Genomic DNA, 25,651 nt, shown 5'->3' with positions numbered 1-25,651 from the left:
CGCACAATGTTTCGTTAGGCCTATAGGCTATAGGCTAATGCAAAATTTTTGCCTTCTTTACACTTACGATCGAAATTTGAACACACTCTGCACTCTGCGCCTTTCAAAACTTTGTTCCGGCAATGAGTAATTTGTCTTGAGTCTGTGTAGGCAGAAGGAAGGGGGGTCATAAAAAATTTCGACCCAAGATAGGGGGGGGTCGTAAATAAATTTAGACTGTGACTGGGGTCATAAAATTTGACTCCAGTCACCGACATATTCAGGACCCCCCGCCTCTTTCCAAAGAAAATGACATCCCGATAGATAAAATCGCTTGCCCCCCCCCCTCTCGGCCGGCCAAAAAATCTTCGCCCCCCTTACACTTACTGTTTTCCTAAGCCTTTTTAGAGCATTTTATTTTTGCGCCCCATGAATGTGTGCCAAAAATCGCTTGCCTCCCTCTCGGCTGGCCAAAATTGCTTGCCCCCCCCTTCGGCTCGCCAAAATTTCTTGCCCCCCCCCCCAAATTTTACCCTCCCCCAGGGCTCATAATCATTACACATATGACATATTTCTGGTTTCTTTTTTAGGACATGAAGGGGGGATAAAAAATTGACCATAAAAAGGGGGGTCAAAAAAATCCACCCTTTTTTAGGGAGGGATCAAACAAATGTTGATGTCTGAGCTGAGGTTCCAACTTTTCCAACCCAGCTTTTCCACCCCTGCTTTTCCACCCCCTTCCCCCCGCTTCTCCCTCCCTCCTTCCCCCTCCCCTCCCCCCTAAAGTATTATTTATGAACAATCCCTAAATCACAAAATTATTTCGCGACCCTTTCATTCTCATATGCACACACCATTATGAATTGCATACATGTTTTGGTTTCTGGGAATGCGAATACTGTGATGATGTCATTGCCAAAGCAATTCCGGGAAGGACGTCGCCTAGATTTTCTGTGAGTATGAGATCCGGTATGAGATCTGTGTGTTTTTCAGTGTTTTTATGCTTTTTCAACAACTTAATTTTTTTGAGAAAATCATGAATATGTTTTAGTTTACATATACATAGAAATCACTTACATAGAATCTTTTAGCAAATAGCTATCGGCGTGTCATGTGTGTAGAATTTTAGTAAGCTTATCCACCACCATCATCTTTAATACTTTCAATTTTAATCATATCATGGCATTGATTTGCTCTGTATTTGCTGAGTGAGAGTCATATGCTGAGAATCATCATACAGTTACAGGTAAATCCAGTAATTCTTGGCCAAGCTGGAATATGCATGTTGCGTTCATGTAGCAATACTAACTAAAAAGTGTGTTTAAAAGTATTATTCAGATTAGAACTAGCCCCGTTCCACAAACCGTGACGCCTCTCGATGTAGACACAATACCCGGGACTGTCACCCTGAAATTACCAGAAAGTACGTCCCCGGTACCCGGGACTATACCAGGGACTGTACCCGGGATGTACAATCAGTCGTCCCGGTAGCGGGCCATGATACCGTTATGTAGCCGGGCTGTTACCCGAGTGTTACTGCTGATTTCATAGTGGGGAAATCAGCGACGTTGAAACCCGGCTGCCATGGGCGGGGACAGTACCGGGGGTTTCACCCACAATTTGTGCCCCGGTACCCGGGGCATAGCGGGGATTATTAAAATTTCCTTTGGTAATCTCCCCCGCTACGTCCCCGCTGTGCCCGGGTCCCTGGTAGCCGGGCTTGCAATTGACGGAAGCATTACAAATTAAGCGTACTGCTAGCCGTCCAGCGCGTATTATTTTGCACATGGTCCAATGCACGCGCTTGACGTCGCGCGCACGTATACGCGATGGTTAATTTGTAAAAGGAAATCTGAATAATACTTTATGCAACGTGTAAGGCGCATGTTTACTGTTATCATATGTCTGTGTCCGTGTGTGTTTATCGCGGAGCCACTAGCATTCATAGTGTTCCAGTTTGGCCAAGAACTACTTAATTTACATGTAGCTCGAGATGCTATCTGAAATTACAGGTCTACATTTACAAACTGACATTTTCTTTACTGTACTTTTCTTCATGGAACATGCATGTTGCGTCCATGATTTCAGCTAGACTAGCTAGGAGCTGCATGTCAAAAACCATGGCGCAATATATAGAAAAGTTGGTACCGTAAATGTTATTACAATGTATATTGCGTTTAAATAGTCTTGTGACTTCTACATTGTCTAGCTCAGCTCAGCAATGCGACCTTGATGATTATGACAATGATGACGATGATGACCATTTCTATTTATCATGTTGATCGTGTTCATTCAAGTGATCGAGAATTGAATATTAAATGGACATATTTAATTGTACAACAGTAATTAACAAAATGGAGATACGCACACACAGTCTATTGTAATTTGTGTTAACTTCAGGGCTTGACATAAGCAGGAGCAAGGGACAAATTTACCCCTGCTAAAAGGCAAAATGCTCCTGGTTCTGAAACAGAACTGAGTGTATTTGTATAGACCAGGGACAATATTTACACAAATACACCCAAAATTGCTCCTGGATCTGAAATCCTTATTTCAAGCCCTGGTTAACTTTGCCCCACTTTTCAACAGCATAGCATTGGCTTGTATCTATAGGGCGCTTGCACGAAAGGTTAAAAGGTTGATAAAAATGACCTGCATTGAGAGTCAGTCAAGTGTGGTGGAGGACAAACAAACTATTATTATCCTCTGTGAATCTTTGGCACATTATTCAAACCCATGCTTTGTAAGGAATATTAGCACTCTGTAGGTGATATTTCATTTTCATGTGCTCCAATATCGTTGTTGTGCCTCCAGGGCTAGTGACCCGTGGCGTACATGAAACCTCCCTATAATCTAGCTGACATCCGAGATACCAAGGGACCGTTCACAAATACTTGTAATGGGGGGGCTGATGCAAAAAGAAAAATTCACATTTTTTTCAGCCCCCCCCCCTTCAGACCTAAATCATGGCATGTACATTAGGAACCAAGGGAGAACAGTGCCAGTGCATTGATTGGTCACCCCAGGTTAAATAAGAACTAAATAAATAATATATGAATGAAAATTGAAAGTGAAACTTCATATGTGTATACATGTACACTAAGGCGAAAACTATTTGGCAAAACTTTTATTTGCCTATATTATAATGTGTTAAAAATGAAAGTAGCATACATTGCTTAATATTGTGAAACCGATGCTACATGTTCATGTATAAATCAGGTAGAATAAGAGGTAAACTGTTTGGGCAAATGGGCACCCTGTATATTCACCTCCCCATTGCCTCAAAATACTTATTTTGTCCCCCCCCCCAAAAAAATTTTTTTTTAAACAATTAGGCACCATACAATAATAATCATTAAAAAAAATAAGATGTTGATCCACAACCCTCAGCACACTTTACAGGTTGTCGCCAAGCACTACAGCCCCAATGATGGTCAGAGTTTCTGCGAAGTACATTTTGTATTTTGTGACACAATGCCCAGCCAGGATTGCCAAAAAATATAAGCCCAAGTCGTGGGTAATAGCCGTGAAATGTCGCCCAAATAGCCAAGCTTGGCTTTTTTACCAAATATGTATGAGACAGATTTTCTATTTTTATAGCCTTAGAATTCCGGACCTAAGGGTAATTTTGGATACTGGGCCATATTGAAACAGATAGCATTCCAATAATAAAAGTCTTCAAACATTCATAATTTGCAGTCTCTTTCTATCGCTTGGATACCTTGCCTGAGGATGATATCTTTCACAATAATAGCTTTATTATGTCTCTTTTTCTTTTCAATTTCATAGATAAAATTATAATACGAATATAGCTGATCACCATGTCAAATCCACAAGCACCACCGCCATATTCAGAAGCTACAGGACCAGGGTATCCTCCACAAGGGGGTTACCCTCCACCAGGTGGTTACCCACCGCAACAAGGAGGCTACCCGCCACCTCCCGATGGACAGTTTCAGGGTTATCCTCCTCAGCAGGGCCAAGTCTACAATGATCCAGCATATGCTCCAGGAACAGCACCACCTAGTGTTGGCTATGGTATGTAAAAAGAAATAATAAAACAGTGTAATTTAGATTTAGGGCTCAACCGATATGGCATTTGTCTACCAATCCAATATCCGATATCGATTTTATAATATCCGGTAAATATTGGTAAAAAAATTATTTTAAATATTGTTTTCAATGTTTTCGGTGACTTTGGAGAACCACTGGACCTATTCTGAAGTGCTAAGATTATTAGGATCATTCACAGTCAATTTGAAAAAAAAATCTGTTATAATTTGCAGTGGTTTTCCATTTATACTATGTGATAGATGAAGAGGTAAATATTAGTTTGGGCTTTGTGGTTTGCATATTAAGGATAACAAACTGTAATTTTTTCGTAATTTTTTTTAATTTCAAAAAATTAGTGCTGTATTTTTCTGGAATCTGCAACTCACAATCACCTGCTCCCACAAACTGAGCACTAAGTTGACAGGACACTGTAGAAGATACAGTCCATTAGTCATGAAGAAAATAAATAGAAAACAAAAGAAATTAAGGAGAAATATTGATTTTTGAAGACCAGGGCAAGAAGCCATCCTAACAAGTTTGGTATGAAGTTTAAAGGGTATAAAATAAGGATTGCAAATCTGGAATATCTCAGAAGTTATTTTGCCAACTTCACGCTCATTTTGTGAGAGCTGGTCATAGTGAGTTAAGTCTTTCTGGTTCTCTGAACCCTCAATATATCTTCATGTTTTCATATAGTTGGTACATCCCCATATCCTCAAGGAGGAGTGGCACCAGAGCCTTCATCAACAACCCCCATGGCAAGAGGAGGAGATGAGGAAGAAGGCTTCACTACAGGTGATATGTCGACTGATAAAAACATTCGCAGAGTTTTCATTCGGAAAGTCTACACAATACTTACAGTGCAACTTCTGGTAACAGTTGGAATCGTTTGTCTTTTCTTTTTCCAGTAAGTTTCCTAATTCTATTTCTAACGACCAATAATTAGGCAAACTTTTCCCTGAAACAGACCTAAAGAAAGATAGACAGGATGTTGTTATATAAGGGTAATTTGCCAGAAGATCATTGTGAAATCACTTGAAAATCCAGGATGCTCCAAATAAACAGGCCTTATGAATGGACATGTTTGATCAGCCAGGAGACCACAAAATCTAGGCCAGGAGAGCCACAAAATGAGCTCTAAATTGTATTATTCTGATGTCTTTCAACACCAATGGCAATCTTTTTAACTGTAAGAATTGCACTTCCATGTTACAAATTGCTGTGTTACAATTATAAATTGAGTTTAGGTCCCCAATTTTTAAAATAAGTAAGAGCATATATACTGAACCCTCTCCAGATATTCTCATGACAAGGTTAAATATTTTTCTTTCTCATCTTTCTAGTGACGGGACAAGAAACTTTGTTCAGCAGAACCAGGGTGTCTATTGGGCATCATAGTAAGTATAATCTGTTATTAATGACAGTCTTTCTTCATCAACTATTATTTACCTACAGATCTCTGTAACAGTTTTTTTTTAGCATTGCAGATCAAAATGGTATGTCAAGCCATATTAGCACACAAAGTGAAGGCCACTTTTTAATTCAGGCAATACATGGTTATACAATAGTATAAACAAAAATTAATATACACAACATTTCCTACTCACTACAGTCACATCAATCATAAACCGTGCAACTTAGGCTCACCAAATTGATCCTGTACAAAGGGGTTTGAACCAGTCTTTGATTTTGTGGCACATTGAGAAGTGGACAAGGATTTAGTTTCTTTTATGATCTTTGGCATTCCCAGGGCATTGAAAAGTACTGGAGTGTGCTGGCACCATGCTGTTCCCAGAAAAAAATCAGAGCTGCAGAAAATAAATTGGGTTCAATTCTTGATTTGCCTTTACTAAAAATATAGGCTACAAGTTAGTTCCCTAGAATTAGTTTTCTGACTGACAAGCCTTATATTAAGTATGCCTGGACCTATAGTTTGTAGTGTAAAATATTGGACACACCAGGAGCCAAAACTGGGCAACCATGGGGTAAAAAAAGCCTGGGTGGCTGCTTCATATAATCCTTGCTGACTGAAAAAAGTATGAAATCCCTGACAATATGACATTCATACTTTGAACTCACAGAAAAATTTTGATAAAGACTCAAAAGTTCTCAGAGATAAAATATATCATATTCCTGGCATACTATTGTGATTTAAAAAATACCTCCCCCTTCCTTTGCTGCTTATCTCATTCAGAGAAAATAAACTTAATTTGTGTTTCTTTTTTTCTCTCCCATCAGCGCCATTTTCCTGGCGACTTACATTGCCTTGGCATGCTGCCCATCAGTTCGACGCAAATTCCCTGGTAACTTCATTGCTCTTATCGTATTTGTAAGTATCATGATCAAAATGTTACCTATATATTTATCAAAATTTTAACAATATATGTGACATGATCTGGTCTATGGACACCAAAGGATGCATTTTTGAAAATTGAGTTACTGTAATTATTACCTTATACAAACTTTAAGCTAGCATATACTGAAAAACCAAAGGTCTACCATACTTGGTTCTAAAGTTATGAAGTTTTGTGATGTCTATTTTCTTATGTATTTTATTGGTTTTTATTCCATATTTTTTGCCCTTATTTCAATTTCAAATTTGCTGCCCTCTGGTCTCCATGGACCAGATTGTGTCACATATTATGTTTACATATACTGGAATCCTATATTTATAAATACAGCCCTTTATATATGTTGCCACCTTGGGATTTGGTTGCTGTAAAAAATGGCCAAGGATGTTAAAACATTTACTTTGTGACATTTTTAAGAACAGTACAGTTTTGAATAAAACAATTTTAAACCATGTGTCTAAGTTAATTGAATGATATTATAGATTGTTCTTCATAAAGCTTTACTTTGTTGCTCACAACTAACATGAGAGGGGCTCTGATTTGAGCTAAAAATTATATATGCTACCAAGTTGAAATAGTAAATATTTTGACACTTCTGTTACATTTGATGTGATATTTTGTTGCAGACATTGGCTTTATCCTACCTTGCGGGAACCATAACAAGGTGAGTAAAGCTTAAGGGTTTGCAGTGGCGTAGCTGGGATTTTTTCCATGGGGGGAGGGGCAAGCCTGTATGGGGCGGGGGCCCAAATCCACCAAACAAAAATTTTGCCGCCCCTTCCTCAACAGCCCAAAAAGGTTGACCCAATAAAAAGGATTATAGGCGCTAGCGCCCTAAAAGCAACACATTTTGATATATATATATATATATATAGTACCATTTTTCCCCTCCTCTCCCTCTCTCTTCCCTTTTTTCCTCTCTCTCTCCTTTTTCCTCTTTTTTCCTTGTGCTAGGGGGCGGGGGCCCAAACAGGCAATTTTTGCCAGGGGGAAATTCCCCCCCTGCCCCCCTGGCGGCTACGCCACTGAGGGTTTGTGTGTTTGTTTGAAAGCAGTTAGATGATACCATATCCTGATTGTGCATACAATACCATTATTCAAACATTTACTTAAAGAGCTTGAAATGTCACTCTATGGGTCTTTATAATGCTGACAGCTAAGCCAGTTAAATATTCTGTTTACTGGTTTCTTCAACTGTAACATCAGGTTTTTTCACTGTATAGTGTAGTGTGTAGTGTGTAGAGAGAGGTATAGGAAGCAAGATTCTGAAAACATAATAATGGTCGAAATCAGTGTAAGAGTCTGACACTATTAGCATTTTAAAAGTAGATTTGACCAGGCCATTGCAACTCATATACCAGCGCAATACAAAAATGTGTGGACACTGTCGGCTTCCCCTGTGTATTATCTGCTGGTGCCATTATCACGTGACTGAAGAAAAATGCTGCTGCCACCACAGAATTAGAGACAGAGAACCGGGACTCGACCGCCATCTTGATATAATATGAATATATAATTACAGAAAAATGCTGCTGCCACCAACGATAGCTAGCGAACGGAATCTCAAGTCCATCGCACTACGTGCTCTATATTCTTCGTCCATGATTTGACTAAAGAATTTGAAGAAGAATTAGAAGATTCAAGGGCTTCACAAAATAGAGTAGTGCATGCATTGCACCTGAGACGAATATAATTTAAGTTATATTCATCTTAGATAGCACCACCTATATAAAGAACACCAACCCAGCAGCTATCAGGACTCAAAACTATCAACTTGTAACTTTACGCTTATTTGGAGAGAGCAGGTTACATACAAAGAGTTAAGATGCAATATAAACCATTGCCTGCCGTAAGTAAATTGGCTGCCTTGTGTTGTTCATTATCAATAATGTTTATTAATAATAGTAATCATCTGAAGTTTTTACATTTGTGACCAGCTCCAACAAAACCGGGAACAAGTCGCCAGACATGTCTTTGAGTTATATGCCATTAAAGATGACATTCCCATCAAAAAATTAAATTTTGGAATTCTTAATTTCATGGTATTTGAGTGTGGGACTAAGTGGACTTTCAAATCCTTGAAAGTACTTATTAAAAAGAGGTTTATTTAATCAATAAATAACAGTTGAACTATGATAATCCCTATTCAATCCTGTGTAAGGCAGGAAACTAATTGGCCCATTACTCAGAATAGCAATTTGGCAATAATATCAAGGTATCATTTACAAAATTGTCCATATCTTGAAGAGTATTTATGCTATTTATATAATTTTGGTATCATTTTAAAGCTTATTGTCTAGTGCTCCTATTTTTATTCAAATCACGAAATATCCAAAAATGCAACTTGTTCCTGGTTTTGTCAGAGCAGGTCACATATTCATTGCAAGTGGTTAAGGCAGCATACATCTAGTATTTTGTTTGTGTATTTTTATTGAATGTTTCATTTTGATTGACTCACAGTTACTACGCGGATGGTGCTGGTCGATCAGTCCTGGTGTGCCTTGCCATCACAGCAGGTGTTACTATTGGAGTAACCATCTTCTCAATACAAACCAGATTTGATTTTACTAAGTGTGGTGGATTCCTGTTTGTTGCCAGCTGGGGACTCTTTCTCTTTGGGTTCATTGCTATCTTCACCTACAGTAATGTAAGTTGCCATCATTTAGAGGTTAATTATTTATTTATTTATTTATTCTTTCTTTATTGAGGGTTATACTGCTTCAGTGACAAGCACTGCTTTTCAAGCAGGCCCTCATTGTATAGGCCTACATGTTATAGTTATAAAATATATTACGATACACAATATTTACAAAATATCATACAGCATTTACAATGTTTTTACAATATATTACAAATAATTCATTGCTGCGCATCAGTTGTTCTGAGGGTATTGTGAAAAATCTAAACATTTTGCTTTGTGACCATCCAAGGAAAATATTTAGATTTTTCACAATACACAAAAATAACTGATGCAAATTTCTTAACCTTCACTTTTTATGTTTTTAATTCCATCTGCATCACATTTTCTTCCTTTGAATTTGAAAAGCTGCTAGGAAATTTTTGTCTCAAAAACTTAATTGGAAAAATAATTTGAAATCAAGAAACATACTTCAGTATCATTTCAGTCACATGAAAAAATTAGGCATGAGAATTTTCAGGCTTTGCCTGAATTCAGGCAGTTTTGTTGTCCAATTTTACACATTTTTATTTATTTTCAGCCTGTTTTGTGCCTTGTAAGGTCAAATTCACATGCTTTTTCAGGCAAAATAGCCATTCGCATGCCTGAAAAATTATCAGAAGATTTTGTGTATTTTAATCATAAATGTAACTTCATTGTGATTTATCTTGTGATTTTAATTTCAGATCCTGTACACCATCTATGGTTGGTTGGCTGCCGTTCTTTTCACTATGGTAAGCTTTTATCCTTTTTATATTGCATGTTTGTCAACAGTAGCAATAATTTAGTAGACCAATGTCCAAAGCAAACAGAGAAAGATTAGCGATAGGGAAAATAACCAAGATAGCTCCATCAGTTAGCATTTTACTTTAATGTTATGTCACTTGCCAATGCATAAATAAGTCCCTGCATTTGTGTCTAGTTAAGCTGAATTTATACTCGAGTGCCGAGCGATTGTGATGCACCGCTTTTGAAAAAAAATGCAGTGATTTATAGTGCGCTACGCACAGGCACAACGCCTAGACGTTGATCCAAAAACCTCAGCACACTTTACAGGTTGTCGCTGACCACTACGGCCCCACATCATGTGCAATTACCAAATTTTGCAATGCATCGCTTGTCGCTTTTTCATTTATACTTATCACGGCGTAGCGATTGCAGATGACAATTAAAATATTCTAAACTAGCGGGATACCCGCGCTTCGCGCGGGTCCCCGCTAGATGAGTAAATGGGAGCGATCACTAAAACAGGAGGAATTACTGAAAAGTAGAATCATTGAAAAAGTAAATTTTATTTTTCTAAACCTGCCCCTTCTGGCAGTTCCATTTAGCTTCTTTCTTTCTTTCAGTTTCTTCTACATGGGCCTAGTTTGTTCCCATTTAAAAAAATTGCTATTTAGTTAGTGATTTTCCGTTTCCATGTATTTATTTATTTAGGCCTAACCGAATTCCCATTATGTTCCAAATCTGTCCTTTCTTACGTTTCCCTTTTAGCTTCTTTTTTATGCTGCTTAGCTTGCGATTTCCCGTTTCCATGTTATTTATTTAATTCTGTTCTCATTATTTTAGCTTCTTTTTTCTTATATTTCCTGATTGATTTTAATCTGATTTTAGCTTTTTTTTCTTACGTTTGCTGATTAGTTTTTGCTCACGTTTCATTTAGTTACTGTAACCTTTTCAGTTTCTTCTACATAGATCTATTTTGTTCCAATAAATATATGCTGTTATTTTCCGTTTCCATGTTATTTATTTATTGATGTTATTTATTATTATTTATTATTTTATAAATCTACCCTTTCTTACGTTTGTCCTTTTAGCTTTGGCTTTTTTCTACATATTTTGTTCCCAGTTTTCATATTTCCTGCTTAGCGTGTGATTTCCCATTTGCATTTAATTATGTTCTCATTATTTTAGCTTCCTTTTGGCTTTTTTCTACATATTTTGTTCCCAGTTTTCATATTTCCTGCTTAGCGTGTGATTTCCCATTTGCATTTAATTATGTTCTCATCCTTTTCTCATGAAGTATTTTTCTCAGGCACGGAAGTTGGCCTATGCATATGCGCCCCGTGCGTGCGCGTCACATTCCTTGTACGCCAACGCACTAACGCCAACGCACTGCCAGTTAGTTAACGATACGCGCTACCACTGAGTTTCGACAATAAAGAAGCCGGGAAAAAACACCCGGTTTTAACCATATTTCTTGACCGTTTTCAACCAAATGCATTTCCGTATATATTCCTCAATCTCCGTATGAATTTGGCTGTAAAACTAAACGACGTTTCATAGGCCTAGAATAAATAATGAAATTGTACACTGACTGCCTCCACCTCGGGTCTCCTGATTCACGCGTCGTAGCCTTAATCTCTTGGCTGTCAACCTCGATGCAGTGGCGGAAAATGGGGCGCGTAGCTCTGCGCTGCTGCCAGTTAGTTACGGTACGCGCTATCACTGAGTTTTGACAACAAAAAATCCCGGGAAAAACCCCGGTTTTAACCCCAGGTTTTAACCATATTTTCACTGATTTTGAGGCCAATTCTTGGTCTTGACCGTTTTCAACCAAATAAAGTGCAATGCGTTCCCCGTATATACCTCAATCTCCCGTTGGCTGTAAAACTAACTGACGATTCATAGGCCTAGAATAAATAATAAAATTCGCGCGACGTAGCCTTAATCTCTTGGCTGCCAACTTCGGTGCAGTGGCGGAAAATGGGGTGCGTAGCTCTGCGTAGGGGCGAACAGCTCGTAAGATCATTATTAAAGTACGCGATGTTGTGCATCTAGATAGCCTGAATCATTTCTTGGCCACCTCGCAGTTGGCAGAAAACAGGGCAATGTTGCTCTGCGTATGTTTTTTTAATGGAAATATTATTACTCGGTTCACACTGTCCTTATTACCCACAATGCCACTGCATGCGATTTTGCATAGCAACACGACAGTTTTTTATGTTATTCTCTTAGTTACCATCAATTTTTGCAAAAACGAATGTCCGATGGAAAAATGGCAATATGTACCCGATCAATATACCACTAAATCAAAGCCGAAAGTCTAGGCAATTCGGAGAACACTCGCGCACAAGATGGGCAACCTTCCTTTTATTTATATAGATGCCACAAAATATTTATTGCTATTTATTGCAATAATTATTGCTGTGAATCAATTCATCACCGAAAGTTAATAATCGAGAAAGGTAATTAATAAGCAAAATAATAGATCCAGTTGATAGAAAATGATTGGTTGATGCATTTACATGTCAAGCGATATTGCTCGAAAGTTGAAACTCCCCAAAGCAACATCGTTTTTGCCTTGGCGATTTGTATCAATTGATTGGCTTGCTTGACGCTTTGAAAATGAAAGTAAACACTGAGCATGCATGAGAATCGCTTTTCTGCAAAAGCGATTGAGTATAAATTTAACTTTACTCTTATGTGACAAAAATGAGTTACAATGCTCAACAAAAGTGTTGGCACACTTTGAATAGCATTACATAACTGTCAATGCTCAGCATGCTGGTCATAGATTTCAACATAAAAAGTTCAAGTTTTGAGATATTTTTTCAAAATATCAAGAGCTATCTCAAGAACCAATGAAGCAATACTGGGCTTGTTTGTATTCATTTTAATGCATTTGTCATGCCGATTACAAATATGGTCATGAAAATGTACAATTATGAAACTTGTGAATTTTTAAAGAAAATTTTCAACTTGTCGTCTGCGGTCGACACTCGTGTGGCGAGAGTTAATCTTGCCATGTTGCTCATTTACACCTAGTTGTATCTAATATTGATTGCATTGGTAGGGATGAAAGAGGGATGGTAGGGTAGGGACAAGTTTAGGCTTGACACCAAAGAAAGCATCATTTATAGCAGAGATATACCCATGGTATAATGCAAGTCAGAGGATGTTTAAAGACATTCCCACAACCCAATGGGGTTTCTGACCTTGTATGTCTGGCTTTTGTACATGTGTGGTATAGTTGATCATGCCTTGCATTGGGATTGTGTGCAAATATCTGGTGTTTTCATCCTATTATTTAACATTCAAAACATCGAGACTTAGGAATAAAATTAATGCAGTGGGACAATATGAATGTTTCCTGTAAGAAAATCAAATATCAGTCCTAAGTCTCAACTATTAGCTCGTTGGCTGCAGTTTTAAAAATACCATTTTGTGTGTGTGGCAATGGGGACTTTGCCTTTAAAATTAGGTTATATTGATCAAATTTCCCAATCATAGTGCATTGTAGGAATGCCTTTAAGCCTCCTCTGAATGCAAGTTTTCTGTAGGTAGATTGTAGAAAGTAGTTCATTGACTCCTTCCCAACTGTACCACTGTAGCATTCATATTTAAAAAAAGTTGCTTTACCCCGAGTTGAGATCAACAAGAATTAATTATTTCTTTATAATACTAGTCCTTAGCTATTCCCTAGATGACTTCGGATAAACATTAATTCACGATACTTTAATTTGTTAACTTTGCAGTTCCTTGCGTACGACACTCAACTGCTAATTGGAGGGCGTCGATATCAGCTCAGTGAAGAAGAATACATATTTGGAGCAATGAATCTCTACATCGATGTCGTATATCTGTTTCTCATAATACTCTCACTTTTCGGTGGTGGAAGAGGTGGATAGACTGGGGGCGCTTTTCAGCATTATGTAATTATTCCAGTGGACAGATAAATGTGACCTGGCTCCACAAAACCTGAAACAAGTTGTCAGATGTGTTGTCATGTTGTCAGATTGAAAAGATGGCATTCCTAAAGACGTACAATTTTCAAAGTTTGTGTTCTTATTGTTATTGTGTGTGGTCAAGTTCAAATGGACTATTCAAGTTGAAATCCATACTCCCCCATAGAAGACATGACTTTAATCTACCACACATGGAGTGTGAATTTCAAATTGGGTTACCTGGTGAATGTGTGACTCCATTTGAAATCTACACCCCCTGTGTGGGAGATTATGGTCATGTCTTTCATAGGGGTGTATGGATTTTAAGTGGAATAGTGCAATACTTAAAAAATATATTTCAATGTGTTTATTTCATCACTAATAAAAACAAATTGTTGTTAGGTAGGAAAAACTGCCAATATGTCATTGGCCCCTGAACATGTTTAAAGCAAAACCTCCTAAGTAACCTCTCGGCATTTTTGTTTTAAACATGTTCAAGGGCCACAAGTACATACGACGAAATGTTGATTGACTTTTATCACCATGCACTTGTGTATCATATAGATGTCTAATTGGTTTTATTTCTCAAAATACTTGTAGCACGAGGTGTAAATTTGCAAGTATCAGTTACAAAATTACTATAACTCAAAAATTGAACATGCTATAAACAGGGTTTTTGTGTTCCTTATACCTTCCTTTTGTATCAAAATCTGTATCATAACCTGAGAATGTCAAAAATACAACTTGTCATTGGTTTTGTCCGACCAGGTGTTTTTTAATGTAAAAGAGAATTATCTTTTCTATTCTAGTGCTATGTATATGAAATAATGAATGTTTTAAAATCAATTAAGTAGATAGAATTGTTCAGTTTTGGTGATTGTGTATTACATAGATGGGTTTGATTGTTTTAAGTGTGACTATACTCATGATGTGAATATACTCAGATTTAATGTTAAAACTTTTAAATTAAAAACTACTTAGTTTTATTATTGTGTTAGGCATAGACCATCCCCTATGATACTTTTGGATCTGATCATTAGTGCAAATTTAAGTATGAATTGGGCAGTTCCAGTTGAAATCCATACACCTGTATGATAGACATGACCTTAATCTCCCATACAGGGGGTGTAGATTCAAATGGAGTCACTCATTCAGGTAATCCCATTTGAAATTACCTCTCCCTGTGTGGAAGATTAAGGACATGTCTTCCATAGGGTGTATGGATTTCAACTGGAACAGTGCATTATCAATGCTTGGGTAAACCCATGGATAGAACATTTATTTCTGAGGTAGATGTTATACAAAAATAATTTTTAAAAACATCCCAGTGGTTTTTTTAGCTTTAACAAAGGGGAAATAAGCTGATAATTTGGAAGTAGTGTGTTACTAACATCAAAGTTTTGATTGCAATATTAAGACATTTCTAGTACATCTATAAAATTCATCATGCTTGGATATCAAGGGGTTAGGCAGCCAGCCGTGTAGGGGGTGTTTTACACACCCAAATTTGTAAATACACACCCAGTTTTTGTCCACATGGCCTATACTTTGTACACAAATCTAAAATTTACACAGCCAAACCTTCAAATCCTTCCTAAGAACCTGTTGGATATATAAATTACTGCCACATTCTGAACACATTGGGCATGTAGTGTGCAATATGGCAGTCTATAGTTGCTTTAGCGCATTGTAGTGGGGTTAGGGGACCACTTATAAGGGTGACCTTCACCTTGTTGGAAAAATTTATCGACATGTTGACAATGTGTAAAAGTACGCCCAAGACTTGGTCAAGAATATCAGTGAAGTTGAATAAACAATCATACATGTAATATACCACAGTAAATAACACAGTAAATGCAAAGAATGATGTAAGCTTTATTGCAGTGAAGCTACCTACTAAACGTAAGACATGGTAATTTTTAATTAATTTCAGCACTATTTCGTAAGTATCAGATGTCATCTGACAGTCCTGATAAACTTATTCAAGGAGTATCGTGTGTCATAGTTAAATAATGTTGATAAATGTTGTAATCCAAATTTTATGTTGACATCCGCAACTTTTTTGCATGTCAATGACAGCACTAACGATTACAGGTATAAATTCCATTGGCTTTCTGACTCAAAAACTATGGTGCAAAGAAGTCATATACTTCAATTATTATTGTAAGACCAATTAGTGTAGTTTATATTATAATTATGTACTGAGACTTAATTCTAAGATTTTCCAAAGCAAGTTTAATTATTGTGAAAGAAGCACTGTCTGATTTGAAAGTTAACCAGTGGCTACTTTTTATGATACTATTTCCCATGTAATCATATTCATTTGAATCACTGGCTACAATTGTGACATTTTTATAATACAATTTTGAGTATGACCCGTTAAGAAACATCCTTATCAGGTGGAAAATTGCTATGTCTCTTTGCAAGTATTTCTTTTATCTCATTCTACGCAATCATTTTATCAACTTATCAAGACAAATATTGGCTAAACAGCAATAGCAGGAATATTGCTGCTGATTATCAGGGCCTCAGTTTCGTTCCAGCTTGCGAGAATCAAAAACATCGGAGTCGCTTTACTTACTGCATGATTCAATGAAAGAAGTTGATTCTCACAACAAATTTTACGAGAATCATTACGAGAGTCGATTCAGTGATTCTCGTCGAATCTGAGGCCCTGATTATCATATCGGTATGCCAGATGTAATGGTAATATGTTATTCAAAATAAATTCTTATGTTCAGAACCACCTTGTTAACATTGAATATTTCAATTTTTTTAAAGTTTAAAATTCTCATAGTGACTCCTGTATTGTGACGGGAAAGTGTACATCATGCCAACAATCAGACCATGCTCCTAAGGAAAACATGATCTATATATTCAAAGTATGATTCTCTCGTCTATATATATACAATATCATTTTTCCCAGTGTAATACAAGAATGCATGTGAATAAAATATTGATATATTTTGTAAATAATTGAATTTCAAATGTGTAACTTAAAAATATACAACTATGAGGCTGCAAAGTTAAAATATTCATATGACTTTGCATCTAGTAGTTTAGATAAGATCAAAGTAGTTTTAAAAATGTTGTCTTTCCCTTTATGTTATTTAGTAATATCCAGAATTTCTGACCAATCAGGAGACATAATTTATAAAGCAAATGTAATCATTGACTGATGGATTGATTATTTTATTGATTGATCATCAATTTATATATTGACTAATCAATTGATTAATGACATACATACAGATAGATTTATGATATTGGTGACATATATCATCAACTCGCAAGTTTTGTACAGTTATCAACATACCAAATGTATCCAGAATTGGTCAGGGAATCAAAAGATTTTATATGCTTAAAACTATTATTCAGAAGTGTAGATGTAAGTTTGTAGAATTCTTTTTGTACACCCTACCACCTCATCCACTCAGTTGACTTATAGAATGATTCATATTTGTGCACTATCACTCAGTGGTGGCAACAAGGGGACTTTGGGGAGGGTATTTCCTCTTTGTCCCCCTTTCAAGCCAAACAAATCGCTAAAAATCCACTATTTTGGGCCATAATCACTGGCAATCATTCCGCGTGCAATTGTTTCAAGAATTGGGGGGGGCATTATGTATCCTTAGCCCTGGGCGCCACAACCCCTTGCTATGCCACCGCCGGCGTCTAAGATATTCTCGGGTGGGGGTAGGGGCGCCAATTTTGTTTCTTGCCCTGGGCACTACCAACACTAGTTACGCCACTGCACTAGTATGACTGGTATGTGATCAATGTGAGGTTTGCAGACACAAGTGACATGGAATATCAACATGGATGGTGGTAGGGTATTTAATAAACAGCCAAATTTCATTTATAGAGCTTAAATGTTTTTTCTCAACCTGTATATATACTATAGTATATTTTTTACGGTGTTTATTTATTTACTATTATTTCGCCAAACTGTAGTAAAGGGTAATACGTAGATGTTGTGTTGTAATACTTATTGAATCATTCTCGAAAGTTATCATGTGTAAAACTATCTAGTTGTATCTTCTAAAACAAATAATTTCTACTTTCCATCATTGTTATACTAAGGCATATACACATGCAGGTGTTTTTTTTAAGCGTGTGAATGATATAAATTGAATTATTATGAAATCAATTACAACATAGATTCCACAAGTATTGATTAAGACACCTGTTTCATTGAAGTGTGATGCTATAAGGCAGTATGGAACAGTGTTTCATGTGGGCAAATTTGTTGTGTATTTTGATACATACATGTACCTCCTTTACCTCCATAACACTTTGAGTGTGATGATGCAGTCATTTAAGTGACAATAAATAAAATAAAAAGGCAAAATCAGTTATTCCCTTCCAACTAGAGCTAGCAACAAATGAAGAATGAACGTTATAGAGGCTGTGTGTTGTTTGCTATTGGTATTTAAAAGAAAAGTCAACCGAAATTTTTTTTTTTTAACTTTTGTTCGTTGTATACAATTGAGGTATCAAAATGCGCATGACAAATTTGCTAGAGAACTCTTATTTAGGGGATAAACATTAGGAATTTTTGTTTTTAATCCACTTCTATAAAATATTGGACCTGCCTGTCGTCTATCACACGGTAGAGGATAGTTAAAACAATACTTCCTATCATTTATTCTCATTCTTAGTCAGTTAATTATTATTTTGATAACTAAAACTAGTTTTATTTAGGAAAAAATAAGTAACTAAACTTATGGTCATGAAAACTCCCCTTATTCTAAAATGAACGAAGCCCGTTTCATTCAGTTGCTGGTACTGCATGGCGTATTAGTAACGGTATTACGCACTATGCTTACAACACGCTACTTGCGCCCAGCTAGTGCTCACCTCAACAAGCGTGTTTTCAGCTCTTACAAGCTGGAGCACTCCCACTGACTATGAATTTCTGTTTGAATGTTAATACAGACCTTATATCAATTGCAAGTGTCACACTTCTTTTTGTGCAAGATATAATTTGCTTTGTAAAGGCTAACATGACTTCAATGGATAAATAGTGCTGCCTTTGTCTCTCCATGCTTAAGAATTAGTGTACTTTAGTGTTATTTGTAGTTTTAATTGGTTGATTATCATGTTGTGCCACTATAATTGCCATGCTATTTTATTATACTAACATGCTAGAGCAAACTTACCAAATGTAAAACTATAAATTTAATAGTAGCTCTGTGTAAGAAACCAAAATGTATGAATTAAAATAAAAAAGTGATTGTGAAGGTGAATCAAACATTTGTGAACATTCTTGTGATGTTTGTTTGTTTGTTGTTTTTGTTTTGGTCAAGTTTTTACTCAAAATACTGAAGTGGAAGATAGAGGTAGTCGGCCATTTTCCATACTAGCACCAAAAGATCCGAATACCAGGGCCTAAGTCTTGTAACAGCAGGTCTCGCCGTTTGAGGTGAGTGATTGCTCTCGCTTGCCACCGCTTGCCCAAACTCGCTTTCAATATTTGTATTGATTTGAAGTAAGCGCGAAGATAATGGCGGGCTTTACGTGTTTACAGTGCTGGCATTATAACCATTGATCGCTGTAAACTGCAACTGTTAAATTTGGGTATTTTTCTGTAAAAGAACTACGGTGTTGTTAATATTGAAGGACATTTGACGAATGGGGTATCAAAATGCGTGTAAATAAATCATCCTTCTCTCTATGTTGAAATATTGTGAAAACAATTATTTGTTCTGAATCTATAGGCATATTTATAACAGCTGAGTTACTTTTTGTGCAGACTTTACATAAATACCGTTTTAAGACCAAAGCTCTACTTAATTATACCAAAATAAGTGGGATAATGGTATTTATCATACCACTAAGGGAAACATCAAAGAACACCGCTAACCTGATATATTTTCGTATCTAGTCAGTGACTGCGTATTTTACGCTTTATATCTAGTCAGTGAGAGCGTAATGCGCAAGCACGATACGCGTATGCGGCGAAGTACGCGTATAAAGGCAATTCGCGTAAAATGGGCGTGTAAAATGCACGCGATACCGTAATACGCGGAACAGTCATCTAATTTTGTAATGTTTTTCCTATTTGGCAACAATTAAAATGATTAAAAACGTAATTATTTCAACATTTAGAATGACTTAGTGGTATGATAAATTTGTTATTAGGTTCAGCGTCGATATGGTACGGAAATTATCGTGCGCTCATGTCATACTGGGTTCAGCCTTCGGCTTCACCCAGTATGACACTTCGCGCACGATAATTTCCCGTACCATACCTCCGCTTCATCTAATAACTAATAGTATCACCCCCATGTTATGCGCGGCTGCTTTGTCATCGTGCAAAACTATAAGACTCCGATCACAACCACCTAGAGATGCGGTTAGCTACATTTAATGGCCACACTACATGGAGGGTAGTACACTGTGTCTAAGATATAGCCTACACTATTGTATGAGAATTTGGCCCCAGAATAACTAAAATATTAATGGGTGGTGTATCTTATTGTAAACCTATCCAGTTTGTTGTCAGGTTTTAATAAAAGTATAGCCTTTCCATATTTTGTACCCAACACATTCCAACTACAGGTGATTTGCCTTATTGGGACACCAAATAGAAAGTGCATTGAATTTTATACACCGCACAAAAAAGTGACATAAGCAAAGAATCCGGGATTTTTTTACAAATTTTGGAAGTAGATTCTGTAATGTTGAAATCAGAACAAACGCCTACAATCTTGAAAATAGTCTTGGAACGCTTGTGTGTAAAGATCGGAAAACCGTCACCCCCTCTCCCCCGTTCAATGTTGAGAAATGCCAATGTCTTCAGCGGTTTCCCAATGTGTTCCAACATTGATTGATGTGGAGAGGGAAGGGTAAATCATTGTTGTATATGTCATGTTTGTTCCCATGCACAATATACATCATTTCCATGATCATAAGAAATTCTGCAAGGAATTTCAACAGTGTGCCAAGCGTTAAATACTTTTTTCCCAAGATTGTAGTTACAGACGCTGGCACAGATAAACTTGGGGAGTAATACTAATTGCGTCAATGTCGATTGTGTCTGACATCATCCTGGAGGCGCATGGCAAGCACAGGCTGAAAAAATGTTTTTTTCCCTGCAAGCAATCCAGAATTTCCCTCCAGCTTTACCAAATTTCCCTCCAGTATGACAATTTCCCTTATGTATTTCTTTATTTTTTGGTCAAAACCAAAATTTCCCGCAATGAGCTTCCCAGATTGCCCATTTTTTCCTGCCATGATGGCAAGATTCTGCTCTCCAAGGATGCCACATGTATCCTGACCCAGATCCAATAAGGTCAAGCAGCAACGAGTTTCTATTTTGAGTGACAGGTTACGAGATACAATATTCCGAGTTCATCTCTGCCCACGACTTTATAACCAAAATATTTCATTGTCAGTATGGGAACAAATGGTTGATAATTATGTCAGGTCAGTGGGTGGCAAAATAAGTTTTTATCTGGAAATAACATTGGGCTATTCCAGTTGCAATCCATACACGCCTATGGAAGAAATGACAAAATCTCACACATAGGGGGTGTATATTTCAAATGGATCACCAATTCAGGTAGCTCCATTTGAAATTCATACTTCTTGTGTGGAAGATTAAGGTCATGTTTTCCATAGGGGTGTATGAATTTCAACTGGTATAGCCCATTCTTTAAATCCTTCATTCATTTTGAAAATAAATGGTGCAACAAACAAAGGTAGTCAATACATTTTAAAGTTTTTATTTCTTTTTAAATTGTTGCTGTACATTATCATATTTCATTTTGAGAAACAAATTATTACAAAACCTACATTATTTGCTGTGCAAAGCAGTATGAAGTGGTTCTTCTACTACAGTATTTCTTTCAAATACTTTATTACTGATTCAACCCACAAAGAAAGGCTACATTACATGTATTGTGTAAGCCAATATTTTTGGAGTCGAGACAGTTTTGCGATTTGAAGCAAAAGTAACATTCAGCAATTGGATCATTTTGCGGTTGCTCAATCTTGCCACACAGTGCAATGCATTATTGAACATTTGTATCCTGCTCTGACAAAATGAGTATAAAGTTGACAAAATAACTTTCTGAGATATTCCCGATTTGAAATCTTTATTTTACACCCCATACCAAACTTGTTAGGATGGGGTGGCTCCTTGCTTTGGTCTTCAAAACTTTCCTCCAATATTTCTTGTTTTCTAATGAATTTTGCCATGTCTTATATACTGCCCTGATGCAATTATACTCATATAGTGAGAGCAGGTCACTTAAGTTTGCTGTTGTGGCTGGATTTGCAAAATTCACACAAATTAAACCTTTGTGCAATTAACAACATGAACAGTATGTCCAGAGCTTGAAGACTGTGACATGTCCACAGAGATTAGAGTTGGGGAGTCTGTACTCAAATGGATGCAAATATCTGCATCTCCAGATTTTTTTTCAAATATTTCAATAAGAGAGAAAAATGAGATGAGGTGATATATCCCCTAGCCTTTCCAAATGTTCGAAGCACAAGCCCAGGGCCATCTGGCCAAGGGCAGTTTGATTTTCAGGAAATTTAGCAAACATTTTACCTACTTACATCCCAGACTCAGTAACACAGTTAAACATACTGGTTGAAACTGACTCGTTCAAGTCTTTGGTAATTTGCCTTTAAAAAAGGATCCAAATATCTGAGTTCACAACTATATAGAGAGCTGTAAATCAAATTCAGTATTTAACAAAAGTCAAACATAATTGAGAATGGGCTATTCAAATTGCATTTCATACACCCCCAGAGGAAAACATGATATTAAACTTCCACTGAGGGAGTGTGAATCTCAAATGGGGTTATCTAAATTTGAAAATAAGGGGGCGTATGGATATCAACTGGAATAGCCTAATGTTTGACACTGCCAAACGCTTGAATGGGCCCTTTCTACCATGTCTGGAACAATATGTAATACAAAATCTGTTACATAAAACATATTGTTATGCGATGGCAGATATTTTAACAGAGCCATTACCTCTACAATACCTCTCGTCCAGTTAAAATCCACACACCCGCTATGGAAGACATGACCTTCAAATCTACACCCTGTATGGAAGATAAAGGTCATGTCTTCATAGACGGTGTATAGATTTCAAATGGAATCGCCCACTGTGTCTGTTACTTTTTTGAATACTATTTGCAACATTTGAGAATACTAGCATTCCAATACAAATAAATTTTAATAATAAATCTATGGGACCTCTAAATGCACTGCCAAGTCGGTTGTAAAATTGGGTTTTCGACATCATCACCTTTTTGAAAGATATCTTTGTTATGGAATTAAAAGAGGAATTGTATACTGTTTCAAATTTGATTACACTTTATTCTTTTCCAGCCATTGACAGATACTATTCAATTTTGAACAAGACTTGAACAGGGAACCTTGGTTATCTGAACTGTTAACCTCAAGTATTAAATAATTTGAAATCTATTCCAAATTGCATGTTATCCATGGGGCATAGACCATGCTACCCATGGAGGCATAGACCGAGTACCGCCCTGTTGATTTCTCAAGAAATACCAGACGTCTGGCTGGTATCAACAAAGTTATGATAAACCCTGTAAACACAGGAATCACAAACATGTCACAATTGAACTCATGAGTAAGTGGTTTTGATACTACTGTAGTTGTTTGACTGAGTGGTTCACAACACCAGACCTGGGATTTTAAACAGCGACAAGATCTTATTTTCCATCTTCAAATTCCTAAAAGGATATCATACTAGCATTTAAAAATCACTAGTGATCAAACGCTGGAAGGCCGGGTTTTCAAAATCGCTACTAGCGTTCAGTTGTGACTAGCGACAAAGTTGCCTTCAAGTAAACTGTTGCGATTTGACGCTAGGTCATGCTTAGCACCTTATCCATCAGATATCTGCATTGCTTTTCCAAAAAACGCTGCTTTGCTAGCGATTGCTAAGTACATGTATGATATGGCCTTTATTTGAGTACATAGCAGGGGTTCAATTTTGTCACATTTTGCATCACTAATGCATGTAGCCAGAATCAAGTGATGTGTCTAACTTGCTGTATGCAAATGGCAAGTAAGCGAATCTCACAATTCAAGTTTAGGAGAATCAATCAAACCAAATTTGAATTCCTGTCTGGATCTCATTATTCTCTGCAAAAGCTAAAAATATGAAAAAAATTACAATTTTGTGTGTGAAAGTTATTTAAAAAAACCACAAACAACAATGCCCTTCTGTCATGATAATACATGGATAAATAATCCAACTCACAACAATGTCTTTGGTTGTATTAAATTAAGTATCTTGATTCTTTTAACAAAAGATCAAAATTTGGGAAATAAAAAAGAAGAAAAAAGAATATCTACGCATAGAAAAGTCATTAAAATACAAGAAAATCAAACACTTTGTCGTCTGAGAATGTACACATTTGCAAAAACAGATTTACATACATACAACACCTATTTATGGTCACAAAATAGACCAAATCTGTGCACCATGGAAAATTATCTACACTATAATGAAAATGAAAAAGTGTGAGTAAACATAATATTTTTTTCATATTCCAAAAATATAGATATATTTCCAATTCTTACATGCTCAATCTGCAATAACATTGGGTTATTCTAGTTGAAATCCATATACCCCCTGTGGAAGACATGACCTTGGTCTTCCACACAGGGTGTGAATTTTGAATTCCCAATGGGTGATGCCATTTGGTATCTAAACCCTGTGTGGGAAATTAAGGTAATGTCTTCCATAGGGTGTATGAATTTCAACTGTAATAGCACATTACACATACATAATATGCACACAAAATTGATGTGTATTTATATCACAGCTATTAAAATGGGTTCCCAACTGGCCATGTCAAATGGCATAGTCAGGCCTGAGGACACTAGAGTACTTGGGGTGCTCATATTGCATGCCAAAAGTGTTGGTAAAGATAGGACCAATTATTCTCCATCTTTTATACAGTAAATGAAACAGTTGCACTTGTCAATAGTATTGAATACACTAATTGTTGGAAGTTTTCATAAATTTAGATTTAAAGAAATGGAGGGCCTATAGTTTGTCAGGCTTTGCTGTTTGAAATTTGCAGGGGAGTTTTTAATTGCTCTCCTTGAGAGCACAAGGAGAGCATTTTTATTGTACTGTATATATGTGTTTTTTATTGTTGCAACAAAGGTAGGCAAGCAATAAAAAGCTCTCCTCGGCTTTATTTGAGGGGAGTGATGGGGAGCAATCACTCTAGCTCTCCTCACACGGCAAAGTCTGGTTTGTAGTTTGCTCCGCTTATGCGGCGAAAATATAACTCATGACATGAATTGATATAGAATGGCATACACACAGTTGGGCACCATCACTTACGCAAGTTGCACATGAAGAAATGTGTGACTGGCGTTATGTGAATTTACTAGAGCTTAAGTTGGAATTTTAGTGCCACACACAGTAACAAAATCCGAATATTTGTCACCAATTTAAAATATAAGCTGAACAAACTTTACATAAAGTTGCTACCAATATTATGTTTCAATGTTCCACTGCCTTAAGTGTGCAGAATGTATTAAACATTACCACTTATTTATTTCTGATGTTCATCAAAAATAGCAGTGCTTTGTTCTTATACGTCTAGCCCTATTTTGCTGTTGAAATTCCCAGGATTTATCCTATGTTGCATTTTGATGTGGAAGTCATGTCCATAATCACTGGAAACTGATGGGAACCAATCATTTTGATACAACCTGTATTTTTACAAGAATGAGCAATGTCTCGCCACATTACCAGCTGTGACTTTATTTGAACATCCATCATAGGTAAGATAACATTACTTTCCAAGTTTGATATTAGGGACCGTTCACAAACACTTGTTAGGGGGAGCCTGATGCAAAAAGGGGGGCCCAGAGAAGTTTTGACCCAACTAAGGGGAGGCCTGAA

General features: G+C 36.8%; 1 protein-coding gene across 1 annotated transcript; it reads left to right on the top strand.

The window, feature by feature from the left end:
- The first annotated feature begins 887 nt into the window (after positions 1-887).
- LOC140141977 (protein lifeguard 2-like) lies at positions 888-18,981 on the top strand. The gene is made up of 9 exons (XM_072163872.1): positions 888-932; positions 3,769-4,017; positions 4,729-4,939; positions 5,376-5,429; positions 6,271-6,361; positions 7,010-7,047; positions 8,844-9,030; positions 9,747-9,794; positions 13,539-18,981. The coding sequence occupies exons 2-9, from the start codon at positions 3,801-3,803 to the stop codon at positions 13,689-13,691; spliced, it is 999 nt and encodes a 332-aa protein (XP_072019973.1). The 5' UTR covers positions 888-932; positions 3,769-3,800; the 3' UTR covers positions 13,692-18,981.
- The last annotated feature ends 6,670 nt before the right edge of the window (positions 18,982-25,651 follow it).

This window comes from Amphiura filiformis, chromosome 20 (assembly GCF_039555335.1).
Source record: "Amphiura filiformis chromosome 20, Afil_fr2py, whole genome shotgun sequence".
Lineage (NCBI taxonomy): Eukaryota > Metazoa > Echinodermata > Ophiuroidea > Amphilepidida > Amphiuridae > Amphiura > Amphiura filiformis.
This window is presented reverse-complemented; position numbering and strand designations above follow the sequence as displayed.

Excerpts from the sequence above, each read along its gene's own strand:
- LOC140141977 (XM_072163872.1), top strand. The coding sequence starts at position 3,801 with ATGTCAAATCCACAAGCACCACCGCCATATTCAGAAGCTACAGGACCA. Across the intron at positions 4,018-4,728 it reads ACCACCTAGTGTTGGCTATG|TTGGTACATCCCCATATCCT; the intron begins GTATGTAAAAAG and ends GTTTTCATATAG. Across the intron at positions 4,940-5,375 it reads GTTTGTCTTTTCTTTTTCCA|TGACGGGACAAGAAACTTTG; the intron begins GTAAGTTTCCTA and ends TCATCTTTCTAG.